Raw genomic sequence first — 25928 nt, forward strand, 5'->3', positions numbered from 1 at the left:
TCTTTTATTCATTTGTGCTTTGCTTTTGAAGAGAAGAAAAAATATGTACTCACCATGAATGGAAAGGGTTCCATTCCTCACTGCCAGGAACTTGACCCCATATGGAAATAATGGTGGAGAATGGAGGCTTCCATAGAGATAGATGTGCGCTTTATGACGGAAAGGGGCCTCCGGGGATCCCACCTGGAGCTCTCCTCCATCAGATATCAGAATGTAATGAGCATGCAGTTCTACAGGTCCTGGACCAGTGAACAAGAGTTTGCCACCTGAGGACAGAAGAGCAAAATACAACCACAGATCTAACAGCCGATCATTATCTCACAGTCAAAGGAACTGTGAGAGGTGGGTAAATAAATTGCTTTGCAGTAAAATTACAAGATTAAGGGTAAAATATTATTACATCTAGCGAAATTTCCACCTTGCCCTGTACTTCTGCCTATGGATATCAGGTCTTTACAAACCTTATTAATTCAGTCCAATCTTCAATTCCACCACAAGCTGCCTTTCTCGACTTGAGCAAGGCAACTCAGCCTGGGCTGACATCTAAGTCTCTCCAATCCCAGTGCAAAGGAGCTGTGTTTGGAAAATCCCAGTTTTAACCTACTCACTCTCTAAATGCTAAAAAGGGATATTACTGCTTAATTTGTATGTTACTTTTCAGATTACAAACTACTTATGACAGGGAGAGGGGAGGGGAAAACCACTTTGGAACATAAGAACTGGCAACTTGATTAGATCAGCGGTTGATTTAATCCTGCATACTCTTCCAGCTGCTGTTTGAAACCAGATGCTTCCAAATACAGTATAAGAAACCTCTCCCTGTTAGCTGGATGTGAGATTATCTCCCCATCCCATGAAAGGCTCATTTTAATCCCTAATTAGAGGTTAGCTTCTCCTCAACGTATAAGGTTTCATCTCCTTGCCAAAATTTCCCTTTTACCACCTATTAGTATAACTGGATAAGATTTGTCAGTAATACAGGTCTGATTCTTCAAATCTTTCTAATATTTAGTCTCAATGACTTCTTGAATCAATGAATTCTGTGGTTTAACTACATAGTGCACGAAAAGGCATTTCCATCTCTTGATTTTGACTCGGTCTCTTCAGTTCTGTCAAATGCCTCCTTTGTTCTTGCCTTGTGTGAGCTGGCAATCGCAGCCTGTCATCTCAGGGTGGTTTACTCTTTTATCTTCTTTTGTATTTTCTCTGTTATGAAGGACACTGTCGCTATCTTTACAATGTATTTGGACAGAGTGGACTGTCAAACATCTAATCATTCTGCACACGGCATATGTCTTCCTAGGTCAAGCCATGCTCCCCAAGAACTAGTAGGGGATATCACTCTCCCAACATTTCCCTTTGTGTGAAGTAGCTAATAACTGTGCCATCTCATACCATGGCCAGCCTTCTACTGGTATTAGCGGTTTTAATGGTGATCTCTATACCTACCAAACAGCTGGCTTTCCTTCCCCACAAGATATTACCAATCCTTAGCAAGAAGGATAAGGGAGATCAGATCTCTGCTTTAATCTCAGTATTGAGAGGACAATGGAGGGAAGAAGTTTTAATATAAAAATCAGATTAAAATCTGCCTTGATCGTTGCTCACCTGTGATCAGATCCTGCTGCTCTCAGTGATAAGGGAGACACATAGCACTCGTGTGCCTTTCCCACCCAGTTGCATTCACTTCTGCTGAACACATTCTGCTTATCCCCAGCTCCTTATTTATTCTTGCATTGAGGGGCTTTCATTGTTTCATTGATTTCTTAGTCTTATAACAAAGTCTTATAATGTAGTCCTAGTTGTAATTTCTCAGGGTTATAATAAAGCTAATATTTGAATAAGGACTACCCGTTGAATATTTTCTTTCCAGGTTTCAGCAGATTCCACATAAATTTTTACAGAATATGCTTAACAAACAAAAGCAATAAATCTCACATTTTCTTGCTTATAACCACTGAGAACCATGGGATTGCTCCCACAAACACCAACTCCCCTATGTGTAAATTGTCTCTTTCCCTAGACATACTTTTGTACATACAAGTGTATTTCTGTTAAGCTTGCCATATAGTGTTTTTACAAATTATATTGTATACACTGTGATAAAACAACACAAATTTCAGGGTGTTTCATGCAAAATAACAGAAGATATCTGAGCAATAGTCTGAAATACATCTGAGACTTCTAGAAAAAATGGAAGATTCTTAACACAAAACACGGTATGCTGAAACTGGGATGATACTTGAAATGGTAATCATTTGCAGACTGAAGGGACCATTAGATCATATCACCTGATGGTCTGTGCACATCACACTACTGAAAAATTGGAGGAAGTCAAGTTGTGGTTGACTGCTGCATACCCTCCAGAAAGGCAGACAATCAACTGCCTTTGACTTGGGGACATCACTCTACCATCTTCTATGATCGTCTTTTCCAACAGCTAATTTTTCTTACTGTTCACAATTTCTGCTTTATTTCCAATCATAACTTGCCAAGGATGAGCTTTCAGACAGTTGTTTTCTTTGTATCCTCCTGCATTGCACTGCAGAGAGGTGTAGAAAATAGCATTTTCTGTGAACGCACTTGCAGGTAAAATCAAACCTCGACCCTCATTCGGACTAGTCGATAAGATTTTTAAGACTCCCTGCAAGGAAACGTCTTCAATTCATGAAGCAGTGCTTCTGTGGCCCTCTGTGATTTCCCATGTGCTCTGAAATTAATACTTATGGGCCACAGAATGCCTCTACCAGCATCTTGAAAGCTCTTGAATGAAACTGGACCTGTTGATTTAAGAATGTGTATCCCTTATTTAACATCTTCATTATATTAACGTTCTTCTGTAACAAACGGAGTGCTGGTCCATCTTCCTCTTGTGATATAATTTACCATCCTGTTCCTTCTGATACTGAGAACAGAAATATTTATTAAATACATTTGCCTTGTAGCATCAGTGTTAATAATTTTATCACTGCAATCTAGAAATTGAACTATAAATCACTGCGATTTATTGTATTCCTAACATTAGAAAAAGACATCTTCCCCAAGGTCTTTATTGACTTCCTATGCTCTGTTCTCACTGAAATATAGTCATTTCTGTTTCCACTTCTCTTCACACAATTTTTAATGAGTATTCTAATCGCTGCCATGCTGTACCACTGAACCAGGAAGGTTGGTAGCCAAATTTGTCCTGTCTTTTGATTACATCATTCTGCCTCAAACATGTCCCAAATAGTCTTTCCAGTTCTCAGCCACATTTTGTCCATCTGAAACTTTCAAGCTGCCTACAAGACAGGTTAGAAATGCTGAATTCCTCACACAAACCCTTCTATCCCCTCCCCATGGGCTGACAGGGATGGGGGGGAATGTAAGATTCCTGAGTCCTTTTCTTTTTGCATCCATTCCAATGCACCTCGAGGCAGCCATGGGAAGAAGCCTGTTTCCCATGAAGGTCTGGGACTCTCCTTCGGCCCTGCCCCTGAAGCATCTGCTGTAAGACAGTGCATGTTCGTTCCTCCTCCCTTCATGGGCTGTGCTGAGACACAATGGAGCACATGACGGAGCTGTGTTTTGCTACTGGTACTACAGACACCTGCCTCTCTGGGGAAAAAGTGAGAAGACGGCTTGTGCTTTACACAAAGTCCCTCTTCCTGCAAAAAAAAAAAAAAAGAAAAAGAAAGAAAAAGAAAAAAAAAAAGCAACAGCTTGACCAGCAAGAGTTAAGGCTTTTGGGATGGGTGTTAAAACCAGCTCTGCACCGTCTTTTGTGCACTTTTCTGCACAACGTGGTTTTGGCATGTCGGGAGTATCTCACCCTCACATAGCTCCTAAAAACCACTGTCTGCCTCCTTACATAGGACCACTCCTCCATCTCCCTTTTGTTTTCTTTCTTCTTTTTAAAATCCCCTGTTCCTCAGTAACAGGCTAACAGCATGTCAGTTGTCCTGAATGATTTTTCCTTCTGTTGCTTCAAAGATTTTCCATATTTCTGGGTGTCTGATAAGCTTGGATGCTGGATGCTGGGTGCTGAATCCTCTGCGCTGGGTGCAAGTATGAGCAATAATCCCAAAAAGTTTCGGTGGCAGCAGGCATGCAGGCACTAGTTGTGCGATGCCTGACCTACAATTTTGACCCTTCCTGGGGGAAATCCTACACAGAAGCAAGGTTTCCCCACCCTGAGTGATGATTTGGATGTGAAAGTATAACGATAATTCCACTTCAAGGTGGGAGTTGTTGCCTCACTGTTGGGATTCTCTGTCCCTAGATGCAATGGCAACCCAAGCACATTTGGCAACAGTGCGGACGTTTGCAAGACCAAGATCACCAAAGACATTTACTGTTCACGACACTTTGGCTTTCCTTTAGAAGCAGCGGTCAGACCCAACGTGTAATCATAGGAAACAGATATATGAGCTACACTCATGGTCACACCGTAATGCCATTGTCCCCTGGCTAATTGCAAAGCTTCTGAGCTCCCAGAACAACACCAAAAGGCACTCAGTCTTCGGGAGAATAGAAGGTCTAAAAAGAAAAGTTCAACTGCTGAACATAAAAGAAGAGGAGCATCACAGAAAAGAAAAGAAAACATCAGAAGGGATTCATTCAACCATTTACCGAGTCTAAGCGTAAAACAAACTCTGGCCAAACTTACAAACACTTATGTCAAAAAATGGCATATTGCTCCTCTAACCCTCAGCTCTCTGTATTTCTGTGTTTTCCATTGGGTCACAATAACTATACAGCTGCTGCTCTACAAGGTTGTCTTCCCTTTTTTTTTAAAAGGAAATAAAAGTTATGCTTCCTTCTTTTATTGCGCTTGACCTCCTCTCTGAAAGCAGAAAGCAAGGATATTGCTCAACTGAACCTTTGGCTGTGACCCTCAAATTGTTTGTTATGGCTGCACAGGAAAGCAGAGTCCTACATATGACCTTGAGGGTGATTTTGTTAAAATCAATCAACAACTATTATGATGGCCTCCCCACCAAGCAAAATAAATACAATTAAACCCATAATCACTTCTGTACAGTAATGTGCAAATTCAATGGGTCTCTTTAGGTGGAGTTGGAGGGCAGGGGGAAGAAATATGTTGAGGCTATTTGATACTTTGTGAGAACATCAGAAGCACCATTCTTCTCAATTAACCCAGCAATTAGCCTCCACCTCTCAGCCCAGAAAAGAAATCTTTCTTTATCTGTCTTTGCCGAAGAAAAAAAAAAAAAAAGGAAAAGAAAAAAGAAAGTGAGAAAAACTAGGAAACTCCATCTGTCCCACAGGAGGGGAGAAAGAGTCAGAATAAATAATGAAAAAAAGAAGGAACAAACCTGATAATAAGGTGGGGGGTTGTAACCTGCTGTGTGAATAACACACCGTCATGCTATTGGCAGAACTGTTTTTGTGAAAAGAGATTTATCTTCTGAAGTCCTTGGGAAAAGGTGAAGGGCACACTCAAAAGGAAAGGATTTGGAAAAATAATGTATTAACACTTCACTTTGTCAGGTGTCTGGACTGGTTTACGCAATGCCACAGCCCCACGTATCCAGAACATGTACTACAGAAAGAGGCTGAATCATGCAATTCTGAAAAAAAGAACTAATAACAATGGAGAATTGTGAGGATTGCTGTGGGAAGTTTCTCCTTGCCTCTGTCATGAAGATTCATGCTTTCAGACACAGCAGCTTATATCCTTTCTCAAAACCATCATTTTTTAAAAAAATCCCTCTAACATAGATGTTCTCATAATGCACAGAAGAGCTTATGATATTTCTCATTTAGGCTGCGATTTAGAGCGATCTAGAGATTTCCCAAACTCAGAGGAAAGCAAAGTCCCCATTCCAAAGTGCACCTTTTACGTGGAGGGCTTTTTTATTATCATCTTTTGAGGCCACACTTTTCATTCACTGTCCATGTAAGATTCTTGTTTCTAACGAACAGCTCATTAGGGAGCTAGGATAAAAGGGACTATCGCCAGATTTAATTCTATTTCTTTATGTAAAGCTGAATGAAGCGTTAAAGCAAGCAAACTACAAGAAAGGTGATGGATAGTCTCAAGAGGTTTTCTCTTTATAATCAATAATAGAAAGTGTTAGGAAAGTACCAAAAGAATCGTCTTATATATCACTACTGTGTCATGCCCCTCGACTAACAGAAAACCTCCTCTGCATGGAATCATAGAGGATTTGCAGACTGAAAGGTCAGTTCCTCAACTGAACTACTCCCTCCCACCACCGTGCAGGGAAGATCTGCTCTGGTTGTGCTGTCAGCATGCCACGGCCATGTCTAACTGATATTCCCACAGCCTTCAGCTTGCTCTTACCAGTTCCTCTCACTTGGTTTTTCACATGACAAAGCCACAAAGCCCCCCATGAGACAGGCTTAAGCTCAGAAGTTATATTGCTGGCAAGCATCCCTGAGTGGCAAACAGCAGGAGGCAACTGCTAGAGCTGGAATATCTTTGCTGAAACAACTGATCCTGTAGAACAAGGCTGCAGTTGTGCTGGCAGCCCACTTATGGCTCATTCTCTGGCTCCAAGGGCGTGCCTGGTGGGGCCTCCAAGCAGAAAAAAAAACCAACAACCAAACCAACCAGAGATCCTCCTGTGTATGGGAAGAGGAATACAAAGTTTATGAGTCTCAAATAAGAACAATCTATTATTTCATGGACCTGTCGCCTGCACCCTGTTGACATGTTCACATGACATTCAGATGAGCCATAAAAGTTAATTGCAGCCTGGACCACCACCGAGCAAGATGCAAAGGAGCAAAGAAGTTTGTTATATTGGCTCCATCACAAAGGCTGCCTGAACCAAGAGTCCAAAACTTGTTCTCCACCTCCCTATGTTCCTCCACATACATAATACACAGATCCCAAACTAGCTGTGAATTCAAATGCCTGGGTATTTCCACCAGGACATTACTAACCCGCTAAAAAGTTCAGCTTGTATTCCAGCATTTTGTTGGATGCAGGCCTTAATCTGTCCCTGGGCAAGGAACCGGCAGCTGCTTGAGTACTCTCAGACAGAAATTGTCTCCCAAGCCCAACAAGCCTGTGTTTTCTGGCTTGCTGTTCTCACAGCCATCTGTTCAGATGGCACATGCTCCCTTGTAAACCATTGGGGCTCTTCCCTTAGAGCAGAGGAAGCAGGCAAAGACAATTCAGATTGGCAGCCCAGAAGATGCTGCTACAGGTGTATCTCCTTTGAAGAAGTCTTTGTGTTTCTTCAGTTCTTAGCTATACTCCGAGGTACTCGGGAATACCTTTGATGCACTTTCAAGGGGAGAGCTAACCTGATGGGGAAGAGGTGTGGATACTCCTAGGTGGCTCCCAGCATGTATCACATCATGTAGGATTTAATGAAGGAAGCTTCCAGGAGAGCCATCAAGGTAAACACCACACATAGTGGTGTGACGAAAAAATACATCCTTAGGCTATTATTTCAAGTCCCCATATACAGACATGCACCGGGTGCTTCGCCCTCAGCAGAGAAAAGCACAGGAGCACTGTTTTAGAGAGCATTAGACTAGAGTATTTCTATTTGCTATGCCACTCCACCCACAGTTATCTCATTTCAAGCTCATTTCTGCCACTTGAATTTAAAGAGATTATAGATATGGTTTATCTCCTCATGTCTAGCACAGTGGATTGGACCTTGGTCTTAGTGACAGCCTGTTCTTACCACAAAACTATTGCAATACACAGTCTGTCAAGCCGTCAGAGGAAGCGGGGGTACTTCAAAACTTAAGAAACCTACATGCATTCCTCTAACATAGTAGGCTTCCTCTGTAGTTCTGAGCTCATGATACAGACTCATGCCTTTGAAGGTATTTATTTACATTTAAAAACCTTAAGAAGACCGGGACCTCAGCTCCCAGCCTGGCCAGGTCATGACAACTATGTTTCTGTACCACGTAAAAGTGGGGGAGGCCAGATCTAACGGTACAAAGCTGCTACTGTAATGGCGATCTGATTAGTGCCCAGGACAGGTGAAGACAGACTCAGTAGATCTTTCCATTCCCTGGTCAGAGGAGCATCTGCTTCCCTGAAAGGGGCCCATCCCCTCCTTCCATGCCAGCAAGTGAAGGAAGAGGACAGTGCTGCCTCAGGTTTCAGCCCACTCTCTTCAGGAGCTAGTTCCTCAGCCAGGATTAACTTCCACTGATCTGCTCATCCTGCAATGCCCCAGAGGAGTCTCAAGAGCTACTGAAGTTGCAGAAAATCGATTCCATTGGCAAGCAAGAGCCCTCGGAGTCTAATGTACATGCTGTAAGCTCATCCGAAGCATGATGGGAAAGAGAAACCTGCAGCCCGTACCCAAACATGAACCAGGGTTTACAGCTGAAAAAACCACCAAATTACTACAGATTTAGGGCCTTAAAACCCTTCCTCCAGGAATGACCAGCTCTGAGAGTTGCACTCTACTGAATACACTGAATTCCTGCAAAAAATATACCAACAAATTAAAGAACTGATGCCTTTCTTTTTTTTTTTTTTCCCATGAAAACAGACAGGACTTGAAGGCTCTGGGACTGTAATTATTGCAGACTTGGTACACCTCACTGTGACAACGTAGGAAAATATCACACAGTGACAGAGAGAAATGGGGCTGAATTTTCTTCCTTTTAAATCTCAATTAAAAAATACATTGGATGAAATTTCCCATTAGCTGATACTATTTGTACATCCCATGTTCTTTCTTTAATTAAAAAACATGCTTATTGCAATACTGCCAGAATCGCTTTTACGGTATTTTAATTGTAATGTCTCTGCCTGATTAAAAAAAGAAAATATGAACTAGAAACTGCCTGCAAAAAAAAGTATCACAATGCACATCCCAAATGGGTTGAGCAAAATGGCACAGAAAACACCGTAACACAAATACTTTCCAAACATTCCTACTGACAAGCGATTTTACAATGGCTTTAAGGACTGGTTGATGCCACAAACAGGAAAACAGAAGGAAAAGCTTTTTCCTCCTTCCAGTGAGTTCAAACTCAGTCTTTGTCTAGCAGTGACTGAAGCACTAGTTATTTGACAACTACTTATGCAGGTGCATCAGCTAATATTTGGTGCTCTTTGCTAATCGCATTAAAGCCTAGGAAAAAGCCAAGCAAAATCAATATTTGGATTCTCTCCTCCCCAGGTCTACTCACAAGACCCATTCTAGCCACAGTCTGATCTGAGCATGGATTACCAGAAATTCAAAATACTGATGGATAAGCATTGCTCTTGTGACATGGGTTCAAAATCAGACAATAATTGACAATGTCATGAGTATCTTTGGGGCTTGTTTGTTCTCTGTTATTTTTCCGGAATCTCATGGTTTGCGGGGAAAAAAAAAAAAAAAAGCAGCCCGGATTAGCTGTGGTATTTCGGAAACTGAATGCACAGCTTTTAGAGGCAGAAACCGCGGATGAGGTGGGTCAGACCTTTCTGAAAACCTCAGCCTGGAGTCCGACTGGGTAAGAGGGAACTGGCATGCTGGGTTCAGCAGGACTGTTAAGATGCAGCAATGATACAAATGATAGGACACAGGAAGAGCTGTGACAAGTGGCATTGAGAGGCTCTTCTAGAATAGGGACCAAAGAAATCTTCTCCCTTATGCCTGCAAAATTGTCATTGCAAAGGCAACTGGTCAGTTGAGGATCTTCAGCCCCACCAGAGTACACTGGCAGTGTCACCCCAAATTCATCCCCAAGGTACTCCTGAAAGACCAGGCAGCTTTTTTGGTCTGCAGACCTCCCTAGAGCACTATAAATTCAGACGAAGGCAATAACACATGTCTGAGGTATCAAACACAAAGCAGTTACTCCGGTGTAAACTCTGTGCAAAGGAAATTTCCATCTGTCCTGGGTTATGATAAATATTTCCATACTTGTGATGTTGGGATTACAAAAATAACTGCAATCTGCTAAATATAGAGTTATCTACAATCTGTCTATCTTGTATCTCTTCCCCAATCAGCATTGTCTGAGCAGTTTCAGCCTGGCTATTAAATGTTCCACTCCCAATAACCACGTATCTATGCTCTGCTTGTCGAAGAGGAGGTAGAAACTGTTGAGCCCTTATGGCAGTGAGCAGGGCCCAACTGCCTAATCCTATTTTTCTATTGCTTTGGCCTCTAGATCTTCTGCCCAGGCAGCCTGGTCGCTACCAGAACCACCATATGTATTTGGCTATATGTTAATACAGCTAATGCAGCATCACTTTAAGGCTGCACATGAAGATGACATCCTTGTTACAACACTCTTTAAACAATATCTACAGTGTTGAAATCACAGGGGCAGTATTCCAAATCCTCATGGTGTCCTAAAAAAGGTGGGTTTCAAGAAATGGGCCTGTAAACATGTGTTGGGTTCGCTGGATACAGCACAAGAAAATGGGCAGTACAGCATCCTTGCACAGGACTGGACTCAGTAACATTACAGATTTTTTTGATCCTTAAAGTCTGTTATATTTTCAGCCTGTGAGTGCACAAATAGCCTGATGCTGAGTCATGAAAGCCAAAGGGAGCAGAGCTACTATTTAACCCCATTCTCCAGCTCCGACTAAGAAGAAATCTCCAGCTAGGACAGGAATGGGATGCTTCAATCAAAGCACGTATCTACACCCACCTACAGGTTGGGGGCTTATTGTCATGCCCATCTTGCAGCTGGGGAAAGTTGTTAATTATTTGACGTGCTTACAGACTCAGTAGCTACTCTAAGGTGATCACCTAACTGAGATTCACCTTAAGAAGGGTGTCTATAATACCTAAGATGAACAAGTCTTTGGTGGTGTGCGCTTCTCTCTGTCAATATAGGAGCCTAAACAACTCCCCTGAGCTGGACAGCTTAAAGAAAGGTAAGGTTAGGAAAGACAAATCCCACTCTTGTATCAGACTAGATCTCAGCATGTCTTGACTCCAAATCTAACCAAGGCTAAACAGCTAGCAGCACCCATGTAAGTGAGGGTGGATGCAACAAGCAAACTTCAGCAAAAATGAAGCTCAGATAAACAATGACCGCGTAGGTTTCTGCTTCTAAAACGTTTGGTCCCTATGCAATGCAGAAAATAATAGCACCTAGAATATTTTAATGTCACTTTCCTAACTGAATCTACATTATAAACCAAGCTTCTTGGAAAACATGATAAAGGGGAGAAGTGATTTGAATGCCAGATGAGCCAAAGCCATAAAGATACTGCTCCAGACTTCATTAAATTCAATCAGACCTCCGTTTGCTTCATGAGTGCTGACTCATAGATCAACTGTGCCTTTGAGTACACCCAAAGTTCAAAGGGTTTCTGCTGCAATATTGTGCCCCAATTCTTCACAAAGTCAGAGATCAAGCTCCAAAATCCTCATTCAGATTTCCAGCCAAAAGTCTCAGAAATCTGGGGCTCTGACCTATCTCCTCTACTGTAAGTCGTAATCACAATGAAGTTAAAAAGGATCTTGCATCACACAGATTTTGGATTTTTAGTGGGGAAGAGAGGGAAGAAAATTGTACTAAAACTTCACATTTTTTTAACCTCAAATTCTTACTTGTTTTTTTTTTCTTTAAACAGGAATGGTGCTTTGTGTAGCAATTCTTGAAAACCTCTGAACCTAGACCAAGCAAGTTCAATCTTTTTTGCAAATGTTCGCACAATATGGATAAACTTGCAAGGTGTTTTTTTTTTTATAGAATGAATATTCAAAGTTGGATTAAAATGTAATTGTCTAGTGCGTATTTTCTATCATTGTCTCAACGAAAAACTAGTGCCTTGAACATCTTTTTAATATAAAAACATTTTTACCAGCAAAGAAGAGCCAGGTCCTGAAACATATAAAAACTCCTCTTTCCATTTTTTTAGCTCCATTTCAGCAGAGGCTTACACATAAGCTTAATTTTGAGCAAGCTGTTTCACCAGAACAACTCATTCACTTACTGCCAAGCACGTGCACAACAGTTTTCACAACGAGGGCTTAATTTCCAGGGAGGAATATTTCTGGCACTGAACTACAAGTAATTTTAATTCTTACTTTGACACCCACAGAGATATACCTCCCGACACTTACGCTGTGTCTACCTCAGGATACGTGAACCCTGCAAACCCAGTGTTTCCCCCCCTTAACTGTTCTCAGTTATTTACTCTCCACCAGCCATGCTCTAGGATCCTGGATTATTTATTACATTTGGTAGCTCTGGCCTGTAATTCTGTAACATCATTAATTTTGTAAAGGCTTTTGCAACACGCTTCCCTCAAAGACGCCAAACAAAACAGAGTTGATTATTGTTATCAGCGCTGCCATTATCACTGAACGCCACTCAGGATAGCAGCACTCTCAGTAGCTGGGGGAAAGGAAAAATAAGAAAATAAAGCCTTCCTACTCATATTGTCATTATGCTCCGAACAGCATAAACGATGCTTTCTGCATACATAATAATTAAATGCTTCCCCCGTCACCATCGTGTTGTATCTACCAGGAGCAGACTCAGCCTGCCTAACCGGGTATCTCCTTCGATGCAGGAGCTGGGGGAGGCAAGGGGAGATCACGGCCATTAAAAACTCCGGCCCTGGAGGAACAAGAGCACTGAACCCCTCTTCTGCAGACCTTTGAGATGCAGCAGGTTGAGGTTGGTGGTGCTGGTCCCCAGCAGCAGGGTCCTGCCTTCTTCTATCGTGACGTTATCGCCATCTCGCGGCTGGTGGCCAGCAGGCCAGCTGGAGTCCTCATCCCACCGGCCACAAAACTGGAGGGCAAGCTGGAAAAGAATAAAAAATAAATAAATAAATAAATAATAAAAAAAGACATAGAGAAGTTCAAAGCTCACTCCTTCCCACCCTTCAGGAAGACAGCAGGCCGAGAGCACAGCGGAGGAGGTGCCAATGCCACGCCGGCTACTTTCCCGGCAGGACCTCGTGTAGAGCGAAGGGATGGAGAGACTTTGGGGTTGGAGAGTTCTCGGCCTTCAGAAATGCCTGTCGCTGTTTAGGGATGTCACTTGTCTTGTTCTGGTCTGGTTAACGAGGGGCTTGCTGCAGGTCTGGCTGCGGAAAGTCTGCAGTTTTCCTGGTGTGTGTCTCTCTCTGCCTCCCGAAAAGCAGAACTGCACGTTAATTCCTGGCAATGTCATGAAAAACAGCCTGAAGAGTTTAGAATTAAAACGTCCTGCTGGACGGGCCATATTTTGCTTTGCAAGCTTTTTCAAAGGCTCTCGTGCCACTTGTCTGTATTTAGAGAGACATTAATTCTTTCAAACACCTTTTTAGCTTTCTTAGCTTATCCGGTATTATTACTGCCCCTCCTTTGACAACTTGCACATCAACATTTAAACAGAAATTAGACTGACTCATGATGAGCAACGGCAAAATGATGCCTGCCTGTTTCGAGTCATGGTTCCTCCTCACCTCTAAACTTTAAGCATGCACTTAGCAGTGAAGGTTTAACTGATTTCTTGAGGAATATGTGTATATTTTTGCATAGACATTTGTGCACAAGTGCGGACGCGGGCATTCATAACATATTCTTTTGGACTTACATGTGAACTAGCAAGAACAGCCTCAACTGATCTGAGGCAGAGGGGGAAACCAGACATGGACATATTTGTGGTCCTCACTGGGTTGTGCTAATCCAAAACAGCAGTGGAAAGAATAACCTCAGTACAAAAGCAAAATATAGTTACCCTTTTTTCAGTCAGAGCCCATGATGTGCATTAAAGCTTTTGCTCTGGAGCTGTGGTTTAGGTGAATCAATACTGGTGGTGTTATGATAGTTATTCTTTCAACTGTACCATTGTCAATTTTAGCTTTATGTGCCTGATGTTTTATACAACATTTCCTGTGGCACCCAGAGCAGTCAGATAACTATTATACAGTGACTACTGTCCTAACTATTTACACCAAGGAATGGGTGTTGGTTACCAGACTAAATGTTAGAACTCGTTTATGTCCATCCTGTCTGTAGGGTGCAGATGCTGACATTTTCTACCGTCTGACCCATTCTATGATTTCCCTACAAATGGAATTACTTGGTTCAATTTAGACTGAAGCCTGGAACTGCATTAACACACACACAGTGGAAACATCTGGGGAGCTAATCTCTGGTGTCAGAGGGAGTGAACCAATTCATCACTGCAGAAGTACAGATAAGCCTTCACATCTGTACACAACTGTTACAGAGAGTACAATCTCTACATGTTCGGTAAGTGTAAGAGGACAAGTTTTATCTTCATTACTTGCAAACATATATTTATATATTTCAGAGATTTAGGACAAAATTCCAGCTGAAAAGATAGATATCTTTATCCACTGTCTTTCCAGAGAGGCTATGAATTACTCTTCATTGATAGTGCTTTGAAGCAGATTATGTTCAATATACAAGGGTATACAAATAGATCCATTGAAAAAGCAGCTAATTAAACTTGGTTTTATCTCACAGCAGGGGACAGAGGAAGGTGCAGTTCATGAACAGGCACACATTTCCCAGATACACTGCTTATCAAGGCAACTGTAGGACAAAATTACAAATTCCATAAATTCCTGTCTGGCGCAAGCTCAACCCGTGCCACCAGTGAAAAGCTGCATGATACAGTTGTGAAATGGTGGGATCCATCAGGACATTTTGTTGAGATCATTTGTTAAACAGCTTAAAGTCACTCTGACATCACTCTAACCCTCTGAAGTCACTTAGAAGCCTCCGATTAACTCTAACAGGAAAGCAAGGGCATGAGGAATATACCAGGTTGTTCTTGCTAGCCCCAAAAATTTAGTAAACCATTGATAGAAGTCTTGCAAGAGTTAAGAAGAACAAACTCCTCTTCTGAATTTAACTTTTTTTTTTTTTAAGATGGTTCCCCTTTCTAACTACAAAACATGTAAGTTCCTCGTTCCTCATTCTCTATATAACATTGGTATTTAAGCTACTCTTGCTAGGTTTCTGCTGTGACCTCTTAGAAGACTGTACCTATTCAGCTCTACTAATATCCTGTGGCATAAAAGCTAGCAGCTCATACATGTCAGTGTAACAAGGCACAAGAAATGGTTGATACCATCTGGACAATTAAGAACTATCCACCGTCTTAAGAATGTAACTCAGAAATGATACAAAGACATTGAAACCAAATGCTCTGTTATTCAGACGATATATGTGTCCACCATAAGAGGCAGTCCCTACACCATCAACCTAAACAAAGAAAGAAAGTTTACCACTCAAGACTGACTAGACAAAGACAGAAAATCAGTTGGTCAAGGTCATAAAAATCTCTATTGTTCCACCCAGTCTGTACCTAAAGTTTTCCAGTGAGAAGATGCCTGGCTTACTTTGCTGGCATGTGCACCACCTGTATGTGCATCTTTCAAGTGATTTCTGGTTTGTTTTCTTTTTTCACTTTCTTTTTTTTTTTTTTAAAAAACTGAAGTAAACAAGTGAACATCAACTAAAATACACAGGACCAAGAGCTATTTGTAAACATCGTACCAACCTCGCATTATCACAGAAAGAATAAATCTAAAGCATCTCTCTGAAGAAAGAAAAGGGAGTTTGCTCAAGAGAAGTACTTTAAATTACCACAGTGCAGAAGAACATACAGGGGTGTGAGAGGGAAAACAGCTCTGTAGAAACTGAGGAAAGACATCAAGCTGATGGAGACAAACGAGATGGCAGAAGATTTTATTTGGTGCCTCTTCTCTTGCAGTCCTATACCCTTCCCTAAATGAAAAAGCACCTCCTTAAAGATCTTTGAAAGAAGAAGGTGTGGTCTAGTGCAAGGCTAGTGAAATGGCCAGCTGCCCTGAATCACAAGTACAGTTTGCCTGGACCTTGTGAATTCCAACCTTCTCCCTGTTTTCTGGAAGAAAAACACAGTGCAATCTGCGACTGTAATGGACATTTTAGGTTCCTTTGCTGAGTGGTTGTGGCTATGGCCAGTTCCTGTTGAGCAGCCCACGCTAAAATAACGCAGACTAATACACATATAAACTAATTGCACATCCCTCATCAAGTAGGGTGGGTGACAGACCTGCAGCTCTAGAAATCCACACTCTCATCTAGCCCTGCTAGTTTCCCTCCGTGTGATATTTGGAAACATCTTCAGTTAACATGCCTGTCTTGTCTAGCTGCCCTGTTATCAATATGGGACAGGTTGTAGCCCACACGGACCCTACAGACACCAAACACCACCGTCTCTGCGTGCTAAGGGTGTCATGGGGGACTTTGCTGCCCTGCAGGCTGAGCATGCTCTTATGACCACTGGGACGGACTGACTCACTTGAGACCCCGAAGAAAAAACAGTGAAACAGCCATCTTATCTCTTGGAGAGCTGTATGGCCATGTCCTAAACATCTTCACCATGCAGAGACTCCAGCTCCTTTCCCTCCACCTGCAGCTGAGCAGGATAAGAACATCCCCCTCACGGTATTTTTTATAGAAACAGAACTGTTTCCTTTTCCATTTTTCCCCCTGCTTGGCACCCAGCATTTGACTTATGGTGTTTAATTTAAACACTTCTCAGTAAGACTGAAGAGCAGCAGCAGCTGCAAGCGCCAGGGTCATGGCTGAGTGCCCATCCCGTGTGTGCTTGTTGAATGAACCAGGAGGAACCCGCAGAGCCAAGGAAAGCTGCAGATCAGCGGCTAGGGATGGGCATTTTCCTCCTCATTTTCCTTCCAGCTTCAGCATGGGGCACAACAAACGGCAGGGAACTTGAAAGTCAAGATGGGGGAAAGAGGAGTTGGCATAAAACAAGCCCCGAATGGTGAAGTTGGAGCGGGCTGGTTGCAGCTGCTGCAGTGAGGTGGTAGCTTCACACTCTGGCTTCAGCATATACCAGAGTTGGAAAGATGATTTGGAGGAAATAGAGTTTATGAGTCCATAACATCTCTGCATCCATCTGTCACTGTCACTGCTCCCACTTGAATGTGGCCAGCTTCAGCTAGGTTTAACAGGAAAAGTGAGCCTACAAAGGCGTTTTATTCCTGCAAGGTTCATGAAAATCAGTAGCTAGATTGAGGCAAGAGACTCTTCTGGTGTTTTCCCCAGGCACATAAATATAGCATGAACTGAACACTTAAAATGGTCACCGAACTTTTGCAGTATGTGCCCTCACATCAGACATCCATAGGAAATCCACCCTGGCAACATTTCACATTTTGAGTCCAGTACAGCAGATAACACTGACTCGGTAGGAACCAAACCTGCAAGATATGGGGAGAAACTCCAGGTGGGTGGGAAGTCACAAGCACTGGGAATCTCTAAGTATCCATTTGTTCTTCCTGGGGTAACAATGAGCACGAGGACCAGGTAGGGGATCTGACATGAAAATTCAATGAGCAGAGTCCTGCAATATCTTCCCACCTCTGACACTCACTTGGTGCATGTCACATGCAACTCACTTCAAGGCCACAGCTTATGTACCAAGCCCATAGCTTGTGTATAACACAGATTAATTTGGGGGGGGGGGGGGGATCAACTCCTTCTCCATTAGAGCTTCGAAATGATGAATGAATTATGTAAAGATAAAATAACGTTTTAATGGCATACAATAAAAGATGCACAAGTTCCTTGTAATTCAGCACATTATCCCCTTCCTCCCTGCTGCACCTTCTTTTTCCATTTTCAGGCAGATTTCTTTCCATTTTATGTTTTTAGCTGCTGCTGTTGTCAGCCGCCTGGGGTTGCCTTTATGTCAGCCTTTGGGGACACGATCTTTCAGTACCAGTTTTTCAGCTTGTGCCTATGACTACCAGGGCTCAGAAACAGCAGCAGCAACTGCTACAAATGAATAAATAACAGTGATATTCTTGCATTCCCACACAGGCTGGCAAGCAAGTTACAAAGGGAAGGGGTTCTAAGTGACCACTCCTTTCATGTTTGGCCTAAATTTTTGTAAATCACAATCATTCTGCCAACACAACACATGTTTATCTGATGATTTTTAACTCCCTTTTCCCTGAAATGCAAGGTTAGGCTTGAAGGGTTTGAGAAACTATTGTTCAAACACAGTATGGATTATTTGATCTCACTTTGTGATAACTTTATGATTTGGGAGGGAGAGGGGGGGCGGGTTGGTTTGAAGTACGGTCCCAAAAATGAGGGCTGTAACAACCATCACAGACACAAAGACAAGAGCCCTCATCCTCTGATCAGAAAGAGAGAAATTTTAAAACCAAACCAAGAACCAGAGGTGTAGTTAAACACAGACTCTCCTTGCTGCTATGCTCAATGCTCCCTCTTCTTCTGGGTTCTGGGTTTCAGCTGAGGGTCAGAGACAGAAATCTGAAGTCAGGAGGGTTTTTGCGCCAGCTCCACCCTCAGCAGCCAGATTTATCCTTTCCCCCAGACGCAACCGATAAGACACGGAGCACAGTACTGCTCCTGCACAACAGCAACTTGCTTGCACGTCCAAGAAACTCTCCGAGTTGCTTCCTGTGCTCTCTGGCACAAAGAAGAAGGCGCACCCCTCCTGGCATGCACGGCTGTGAACAAGCACAGGTTTCGAAGGCTACAGACACGGCAGAGATTGACACCCACAAGGTAGCCTTTTCCTTGGTGCTGACAGATTGCCATTTAACCAGCAAGTACGGAGAGCAAGTGTTCCTGTTCTCAGTCACCACGGAGAGACAAGGTTAACATTTTAAGTGATGAAGTACAGCGTATATTTCCCCACGCCGTAGACCCAGGACTCCACACCACATTTGAAAACACTTTAATTTCAGTGATGGATACATGGAGCTCACTTTCCAGGCTGTGAACTCCTGACAGCTCCTCAGTTTAATACATCAGGAAAAGATTTACACCCCTCACCCAACCCCCATCCACCTGAAGGAAAGAAAAACGAATATTTGGAGGAGACAAAAGAGGAGGGGAGGTATTTTATTACACTAGATGTCTTTTACAAGGGAAGTATTTTCAGCCATCTGCTCTAATTATTCCTCCTGTATTGGCCACCATCTTCATGCAACAATAGAAATAATTATCTCCTCAAGGGCAAAAAAAAAAAAAAATATTTACAGGAACAAACAAAAGTTGATTATTTTTAGCTCCTAGGGAAAAAAAAGAAACAACAAGCTACTTCTTAATGAAGGAGCAATTAGGAAGGTGGGTAAAACATCTATAATTAAAACAGACAAATTGGTGCAGGCTCCTCCCTCCTACACATATTTGAAAGGGATGCAAATGCATGTTATTTGCTACAGTCAGTGGAGTTAGTGTGCAAAACGCTGCCCAATGCCCAAAGAAGCTGAACCTGTCTCTTGGCATCATTCCCTGTCTCTGCTGCTTGTAGGGCCTCTAACCCTTTGCCAAATTAACTGAAAAATGCTCACCACAACTGTAAAGTTATAGAATTTTAATTGGCATGGATAGGTCTTCCTCTGTATAACCAACACCCCTGAGACAAGCATGGTAGGAAACACTTTCATTCATAGGAGCGGTCTCCTGCATGCACTTTGTCACTCAATGTAAAATATGTTTTTTTTCTATATAAACCAAAACCAAAAGAGGACTTTTGCAATCATCTTTTCATTCCTGGCAGCGTGTAAGACAGCAAAGAGAATGAAGGCTTATATATACAGCTTCAGGGGAAAGACAGAATAGGATCAGCAACCCCTTAAAGGACTTCCATTCATGTGCACTTCAATACAGTACTCCAACTTCGCCATTGATTAAGACATTTCCAAGCTGGATGTAAGGAAGTAACAAAGGAGAACCTCTGGAAAAGTTTGCAATGGACAATCGACTTCCATACTCGTAGTAAAAGCACCACATTCACCTCTATCATTTCTATTTAATTTGGTTCCGTTTGGAAAGAAGAAGAACATGGCAAAATGCAGAGCGTATTTCAACTTCTCCGATTTCTCCCAACCTCGCCTGAAAGGAAAGACAACCTCTTGGCTCCTAGGAGTTCATCAGCTTCAGACCTTGAGAAATCTCTCACCTAGTTCAGTTCCATGTGACGATGATCCTGAAAATAACATGTTCTGACCACTGAGCTCCTCCTCCTCTGAGTGTCAGTGTTAAGACAGTCCTGATGCCAGTTTAGCAATGAGTAATGGGGTGGCAGTTTTTAGATGTTGGTACAAACTGCCTTGGCAAAACAGTGAGGAATTTTACTAACAATCCAGAGGCACGAAAGGAAGCTCCCCTCAAATTCGTGTCATGGCAGAGACCACCCGTGATTAACCCAACTGAGTAGACACTAGTAACCAAACTGGGCCACAAAGGTAGAGGGATAATGGGACCATCTTCTTCCAGTTTCTGAAAGAAATTATACAAATAATGGCAGGAATGGTTGCGCTCAAGTCACTAAGGAGGTAGCCTTACAGACATTAAAAACCAGAAGATACCTAGACAACAAGACAGTGGGAAAAAATGAATCATTTATGCCAAATTATGCCCAAGAAGACTGAGAGTTACTGTAGCGATGAGTAAACTAAGGATGAAAATGACCAGAATGCTTCTTACTATCCATGTCTTGAGAGTCTGACAGGTGTACAGAGGGAGTAGGAGATGAAATTGGGTTTTCCCTTATGAATTAACATACTTGCCGGGATTGCCTGTTATAGAACAGGCCTGGAACATAACCCAACAAACTCTTTCCAGGGCCACAAGATAATATTTTTATGACTATCTCAATTTACTCCAGCTTCAAAATGTACCATCCTAGGTAAGAGAGCCACATAGAAGTTCCTTCATTAACGACTCCCATTGGTACAACAAGGATCTGGGCTGGGCACGTGGCTGGATATGTGGCGCACTATCCAATACCTTTATTTCTGACTAAGAAATATCCTGAATTAAAAAGAAAGGATTATTTTTCCTTTTTTTTTTTTTAATTTTATTTTTTTAATTTTAGTGTCCTGCAGGAATCTTTCTGACTTCTGCTGAGTTGCACAGGCACAAGAAGGGAAAAATCTGGCTGGGCATGTTCTCTGCGGGACTGATGAATGACCCTAGTCTCTCTCCAACTATTACAGGATAAATCTGTTTACACACAAAAAATTGACCTGGGCTGGTGAGGTGGGACTAGAAGCAGGAAACTGGCACGTCCCAGAGGTAAAAATGCATTTGCAGCCAACAGCATTAGTAACTCAAGACCATAAACAAGTCACACTGTCATTAATTACTCAGACAGGGGCAGCCGCAAAAGCAGTGAGAAGACCCAAAAGCCAACTGTAAATAGTTCATCTAGCTGATTAGTTCGGGAAAAAAAATGAGTGGGCAGTTTCGGAGGTCAGAGCCCATGGCACAAGTCAGTCTCAGGCCAATTTGCAACTGGACAATGGCATGAGAAGCAGCTTAATTCCTGTTTAAAAAAAAAAAAAAAAAACAAAAAAAAACCAAAAAAAAACCCAACAAAAAAACAAAACCCAAACCCAAACAACTATACCAGCAAAACCACTCAAAAAAACGACCACCAAAAAAAAGACTTTTCCAGCAGGGGAGTAATCACTGCAATTTCCAAGCACAGAAGGTAAGGCTCTTTGCACCAGAGGTATTTAATTAAGGACATGGAGTGTTAGTTAGATCTAATAGTGCTTTCATAGGGAGGGCACTGAAAAGACGTCACTGTTGTCAGGGGGTGCACGTCCCAGATACAGCACGAATCAGCTTCCTAATCACAGGCAACAAAGCTCAGCCGAACACAAGGTAAAATACCAAGTAATGAGGGGACAGGAGCAGTGTTAAGCCACACCATGATTAAACAAACCATGAGACACTTGGGAAGGTCCAGGTCTATTTACCACACTCATGTGAGTCCCGAAGTGTTGTTCTTGGGTCTCTTGGGGTCTTTTGGGGGTTACGGTGGGAGGTCAATCCTAGAATCAGAAATCTCAACTTCAAATTCTGCTTCTCGGGAAGTCTTGGAGTACATGAAGAGCCCTGTTCCACAAAATGCAATTTTTTTCTGCAGTAACTCATTGCTAATTCACAAGAATCTTCCTAATGTTCATTTATGGCCTGATATTCAGAGACAGTCTATTTCAGTGGAAACTATCCCAGCACAGAGTTTTAATCGCAAGCCCAACTTGCATGAAAATCCTGTGCATGTAAACACATTAGGTAAACTCAGTACAATCTTCCAGTTTAGATCGAACACGACTGGTTTTTCCCTTTCCAGAGCACAGTTAAAGGGCACACGTAATTTACAGGTCTTTCTAAACCAGTGATTTCTCAAAGGATGAAGACTTCTGAGACAAATTAAAAATGGCAATTTAATGGTAACGAGAAAATTGCAACATCAAGTTGTTTACACAAGAAATAACCAAGCCTGGTGATTGTGTTGGCCTTTGCAGTACGCACTGTGCAAAGATTGTCTCACAATTGAATGATCATGACTTACTTTAACTAATCTGAAAGCAAATATTGCAAATACAAAGATCAACTTAACAATTTTCCAACCGTCTGCAGGAAAAGAAATCAAAATACTTGCCTGTGTGTCAGCAAGAAGGATTTCTGAATGAGCACTACAGTAAATGGGGCTGGAGAAATGAGGCTCGTCCACCCCAACAGTGTCAGTGGAGATCTGATGTTGCTGGGGGGTTTGGATCAGGAAGGAGAAAAAACAACCCTTGTGAGAGTCCAAAATCAACTGTGACAGTGGGCTGAAGGTCAGAGCACTGGCATGGGATCCAGCCCCTGACTTCCACACTGCTCCTGTGGGGACGTAGGGAATACAAGTGAACTGATACACGAACCACCTCCCCTGCAAACCTGGTTGGCAAGGGGTTTGGCCATGATTTAGCAGGGAAAGACTGAAAAGTGGTTTGAAGAGGCAAAGTGCTGCGTGGAGGCTACAACTTGGTATGTTCTACTCATGAAATAAAGCATGCAGGCAGCAAAACCACACAGTTCAAGGACAACCACTGATACCGCCATGTGTGCATCCACGTCTCCTCAGGCACAGCAGCAGGGCTGTTTAAGTGACTGCAGGTGGACAAGTTTCTCCTATTCTTCTTCTATAATTTTTTTTTTCACTATTTTATTAAGAAGTTCAAGCATATCTTGAACGGTACATGGTTATCATCACTGTATTGCTTCACTGAAACATCTATTACCACTGAGACCATTTTAAGAACCACCCAACTGAAAGGTGAGAGACTTCCTAAGTGCTACTGTTGTCATCACCTGTATATCCTCTCTCTCAAACAGGATGACACTCACCCAGCCACAGCTCCTTCCATCCACAGACCCCCCAGAACACGATGGACAGAGGAACCTACAAGGAAAACTACAGGTTGCAATCCCTGTTTTGTTGAAGGGAAAACTGATGTGCTTGCTGATACCTTGTGTAGCAGGAGGGCATTGCTTCATAATCCCAGCTGACTGCACCGGGTTTGGTTTCTGCTGAATCACTGCAGCAGCTTCATCAAAACATTTTGCTTGATCATTTCCACGTGTTTAAAATGTGTTTTTAAAGTAAACCCCACCTTTGAAAGGGAGGACTTGAATGGGCAAAAAGAAATTTCTGTGAGTTAAACAGCTTTTCTGCCTCCCAGGGTAGGATCTAATGCAGACCAGCAGCGTTGAAAGTTATTACTCCCTGAAACCTGCACCCTTGCTCCAGCGCAGTGCCCTGCACAGAGGTAGGGAAGTTACTGAGGTCTTTGGAAGTGAAGTCCTAAAGGAGGTTAGAGATTAACTGCCTTGACACGCTTTGGTAGTAACCATCACCCTCAGCACTGGCAGCCAGGGTCTGCCAACCAGCTACTTGGCACCACCTAAAACAACCCAAATATCTTCACAGAAGCAGTGTAGTAGTGTGTGTTCATAGCAGCACGGTAGTGCAACCCAGCTGGTCAGAATCTGGCCGCCAAGGCTGCAACTGCATTGCAGGGATAAGGGCAGGTGTAAGGGGGCTGGCCGGCAGCAGAGGCAGGGTCAGTTCTCTACGTTGCATCGTTGCCCATCACTGACGTTGTGCTATAGGGGTGCGGGATTTGGGGCTCCCAGCAGCTGCTGAGACCATCCTGCTCCTGCAGGAGTGGGTGGCAGCAACCAGCAGTGCCAGTGGCAGACCTCAGTGCTGGGGAAGCCTGCGCTGCCCTTTCAATCCTGTACCTGCCCAGCTGGGAGGGGGTTTCACCCTGCACGGCTGTTATTTCAGTAATGCAAGCTTTTTAAACGGCTCAGCCTAATCTGCGAGCTTTCAGAGTCCGCTTTCAAATGCAATGTCCTGTTTAGTTTTAGCACATCAACAACATGCTTTCCTAGCCTATCTGTATGCATTATCTACTGCTGTAATGTATCATGTACCGAACTACAGCATCATTACAGGTAAGTGCTCAGGTTTAAATGCAAACATAATTGCATAATGTGGTACAGCCAGGAAGAATAATGCAGGAAATAGAGCCAGCTCCATCTGATAGTGCAATCTGACTGGAACGCTGGCCGTTTGGATCAAACGCACAGCCCAGATGGGGCAACCAAGAATAAAAGTGCTTTGCGGTATCTTTATTGTCATCATCAAAAACACTTATCTGCCAGAAAGGTAAAAAGGTGAAGATGGGACTCTTACAGAAAAGGTCACATAAGCAACAGGGTAACACTGGGTTATGATGGCTAGGAAGATGTCACGCCTTAGCGAAGGCTACTATTTCGTGGTCACTTTGAGCTGAATTTGCTAAGTCCTAATGGGAATTTAAGCATTAAATGGCATAACTGGGAACACTCATACTGTTTCCCTGCAGTCAGGGGTGTCTACGTAACTGTGATAAATCCAGATAAACCCTTGGACCCTAATGTGCAAGGAGCTGCACACACATAGAAGAACCTTCTTGGTGCAAGACACCTTCCAAACGAGGACATGTCTGCAGCAGATATGTACACTTTAACACATTTATTTCAGCTAAAATTAGAACTGATTCTCTAGAACAGTGCTTCCATCTATTTAATTTTATTTTTTTTTTCAGTAATTTGAGCTCACAGTGGCACGTGATAGGCAATTTCAGCAGGGGTGCAGACAACACTGCAACGTAAGCCAGAGGGCAGCTGGAGTTAATTTAGTGCACTTTGTGCTGAACCGCTATGCCATGAACGACTACGCCTCCACTGAAGAGCAGCAGCACACATGTTGTGGGACAGTAACCGCTCTTGTAATTTCAAGAGATTTTAGCCCAAACTTCATTTTAAACAGACAACAGGATGAGAGGGTAGCGTGAGAGAGAACTTCTCGACCAACACACTGCCCTCCGAACTGAGAGACCTTTGAGTTGAAAGCACAAACTGCTGCTGTTCGAACTATAAAGCCATCCCTCTGTCTCACAGGGCTGTAATAGCTCATCTTTGTTGGGAATGCAGATCCCCTGAAATAATGTACACTCCGTGGCCATCATTATCTTCCCTCCCACACACACATTTGTCTGCCTGTTAATCTTTTGGTAGGACATAAAATCCGGTGTATCTTTACCCAAGGACCCTTGCTGACACGTCATTACCCCAGTATCTGAATGCACTCAAGTGCTTAAGGATTCAGATGGGTGCCTGTTAGCATTTTCCAAAGGTAGATTTGAATCTGGGGAGAGAGGGGCACCACACTGGGGTACATATCCAAATGAGGATGTACATACAAGAAGTGGAAATGCCTCGGTCCAAACCTAAAAAGACCTATCAGCTGCTATCTATCACTACCTGGAGAAACTTATCCAAAACTGGTACCCCATGGTACCTGCCTACAAGTCCCTCAGGTACCTGTCAATCCAGCGACTGCCTCTCCCAGAGCTGAAAATGAGCATTGGCTTGAGGCCATGATGGTGAGCAGCGACTGCAGTCCTTCCTACAGGGGCTATCTCAATTTCTGCAGCGTTGCCTGGGCCATGTCAGCTTTGAAGCCACGTTTCTAACTCCAGTGGCTCCATTCCCTGACTCACCCCTGTGCTGATCCCAGCAGAGCTCCCCAAAAGGCATTGCAGAGCAACACCGACTGTCCAACGAATTCTGCACCAATTTAATCGGCACAGGGGGGTTCAAGACAAC

General features: G+C 42.9%; 1 protein-coding gene across 1 annotated transcript in view; it reads right to left on the reverse strand.

Annotated features, from left to right (window-relative positions):
- The window catches only part of PKHD1 (PKHD1 ciliary IPT domain containing fibrocystin/polyductin), a 265896-nt gene that overhangs the window by 169658 nt on the left and 70310 nt on the right, over window positions 1-25928 (reverse strand). The window contains exons 35-36 of the mRNA XM_086461672.1: window positions 12570-12720; window positions 54-266 (exon numbers count right to left, since the gene is read on the reverse strand). Of these exons, the coding sequence (XP_086317798.1) occupies window positions 54-266; window positions 12570-12720 (364 nt within the window). The remainder of the gene's footprint in view (window positions 1-53; window positions 267-12569; window positions 12721-25928) is intronic.

This window comes from Leptosomus discolor, chromosome 2 (genome assembly GCF_034619465.1).
Source record: "Leptosomus discolor isolate bLepDis1 chromosome 2, bLepDis1.hap2, whole genome shotgun sequence".
NCBI classification, from domain to species: Eukaryota; Metazoa; Chordata; class Aves; order Leptosomiformes; family Leptosomidae; genus Leptosomus; species Leptosomus discolor.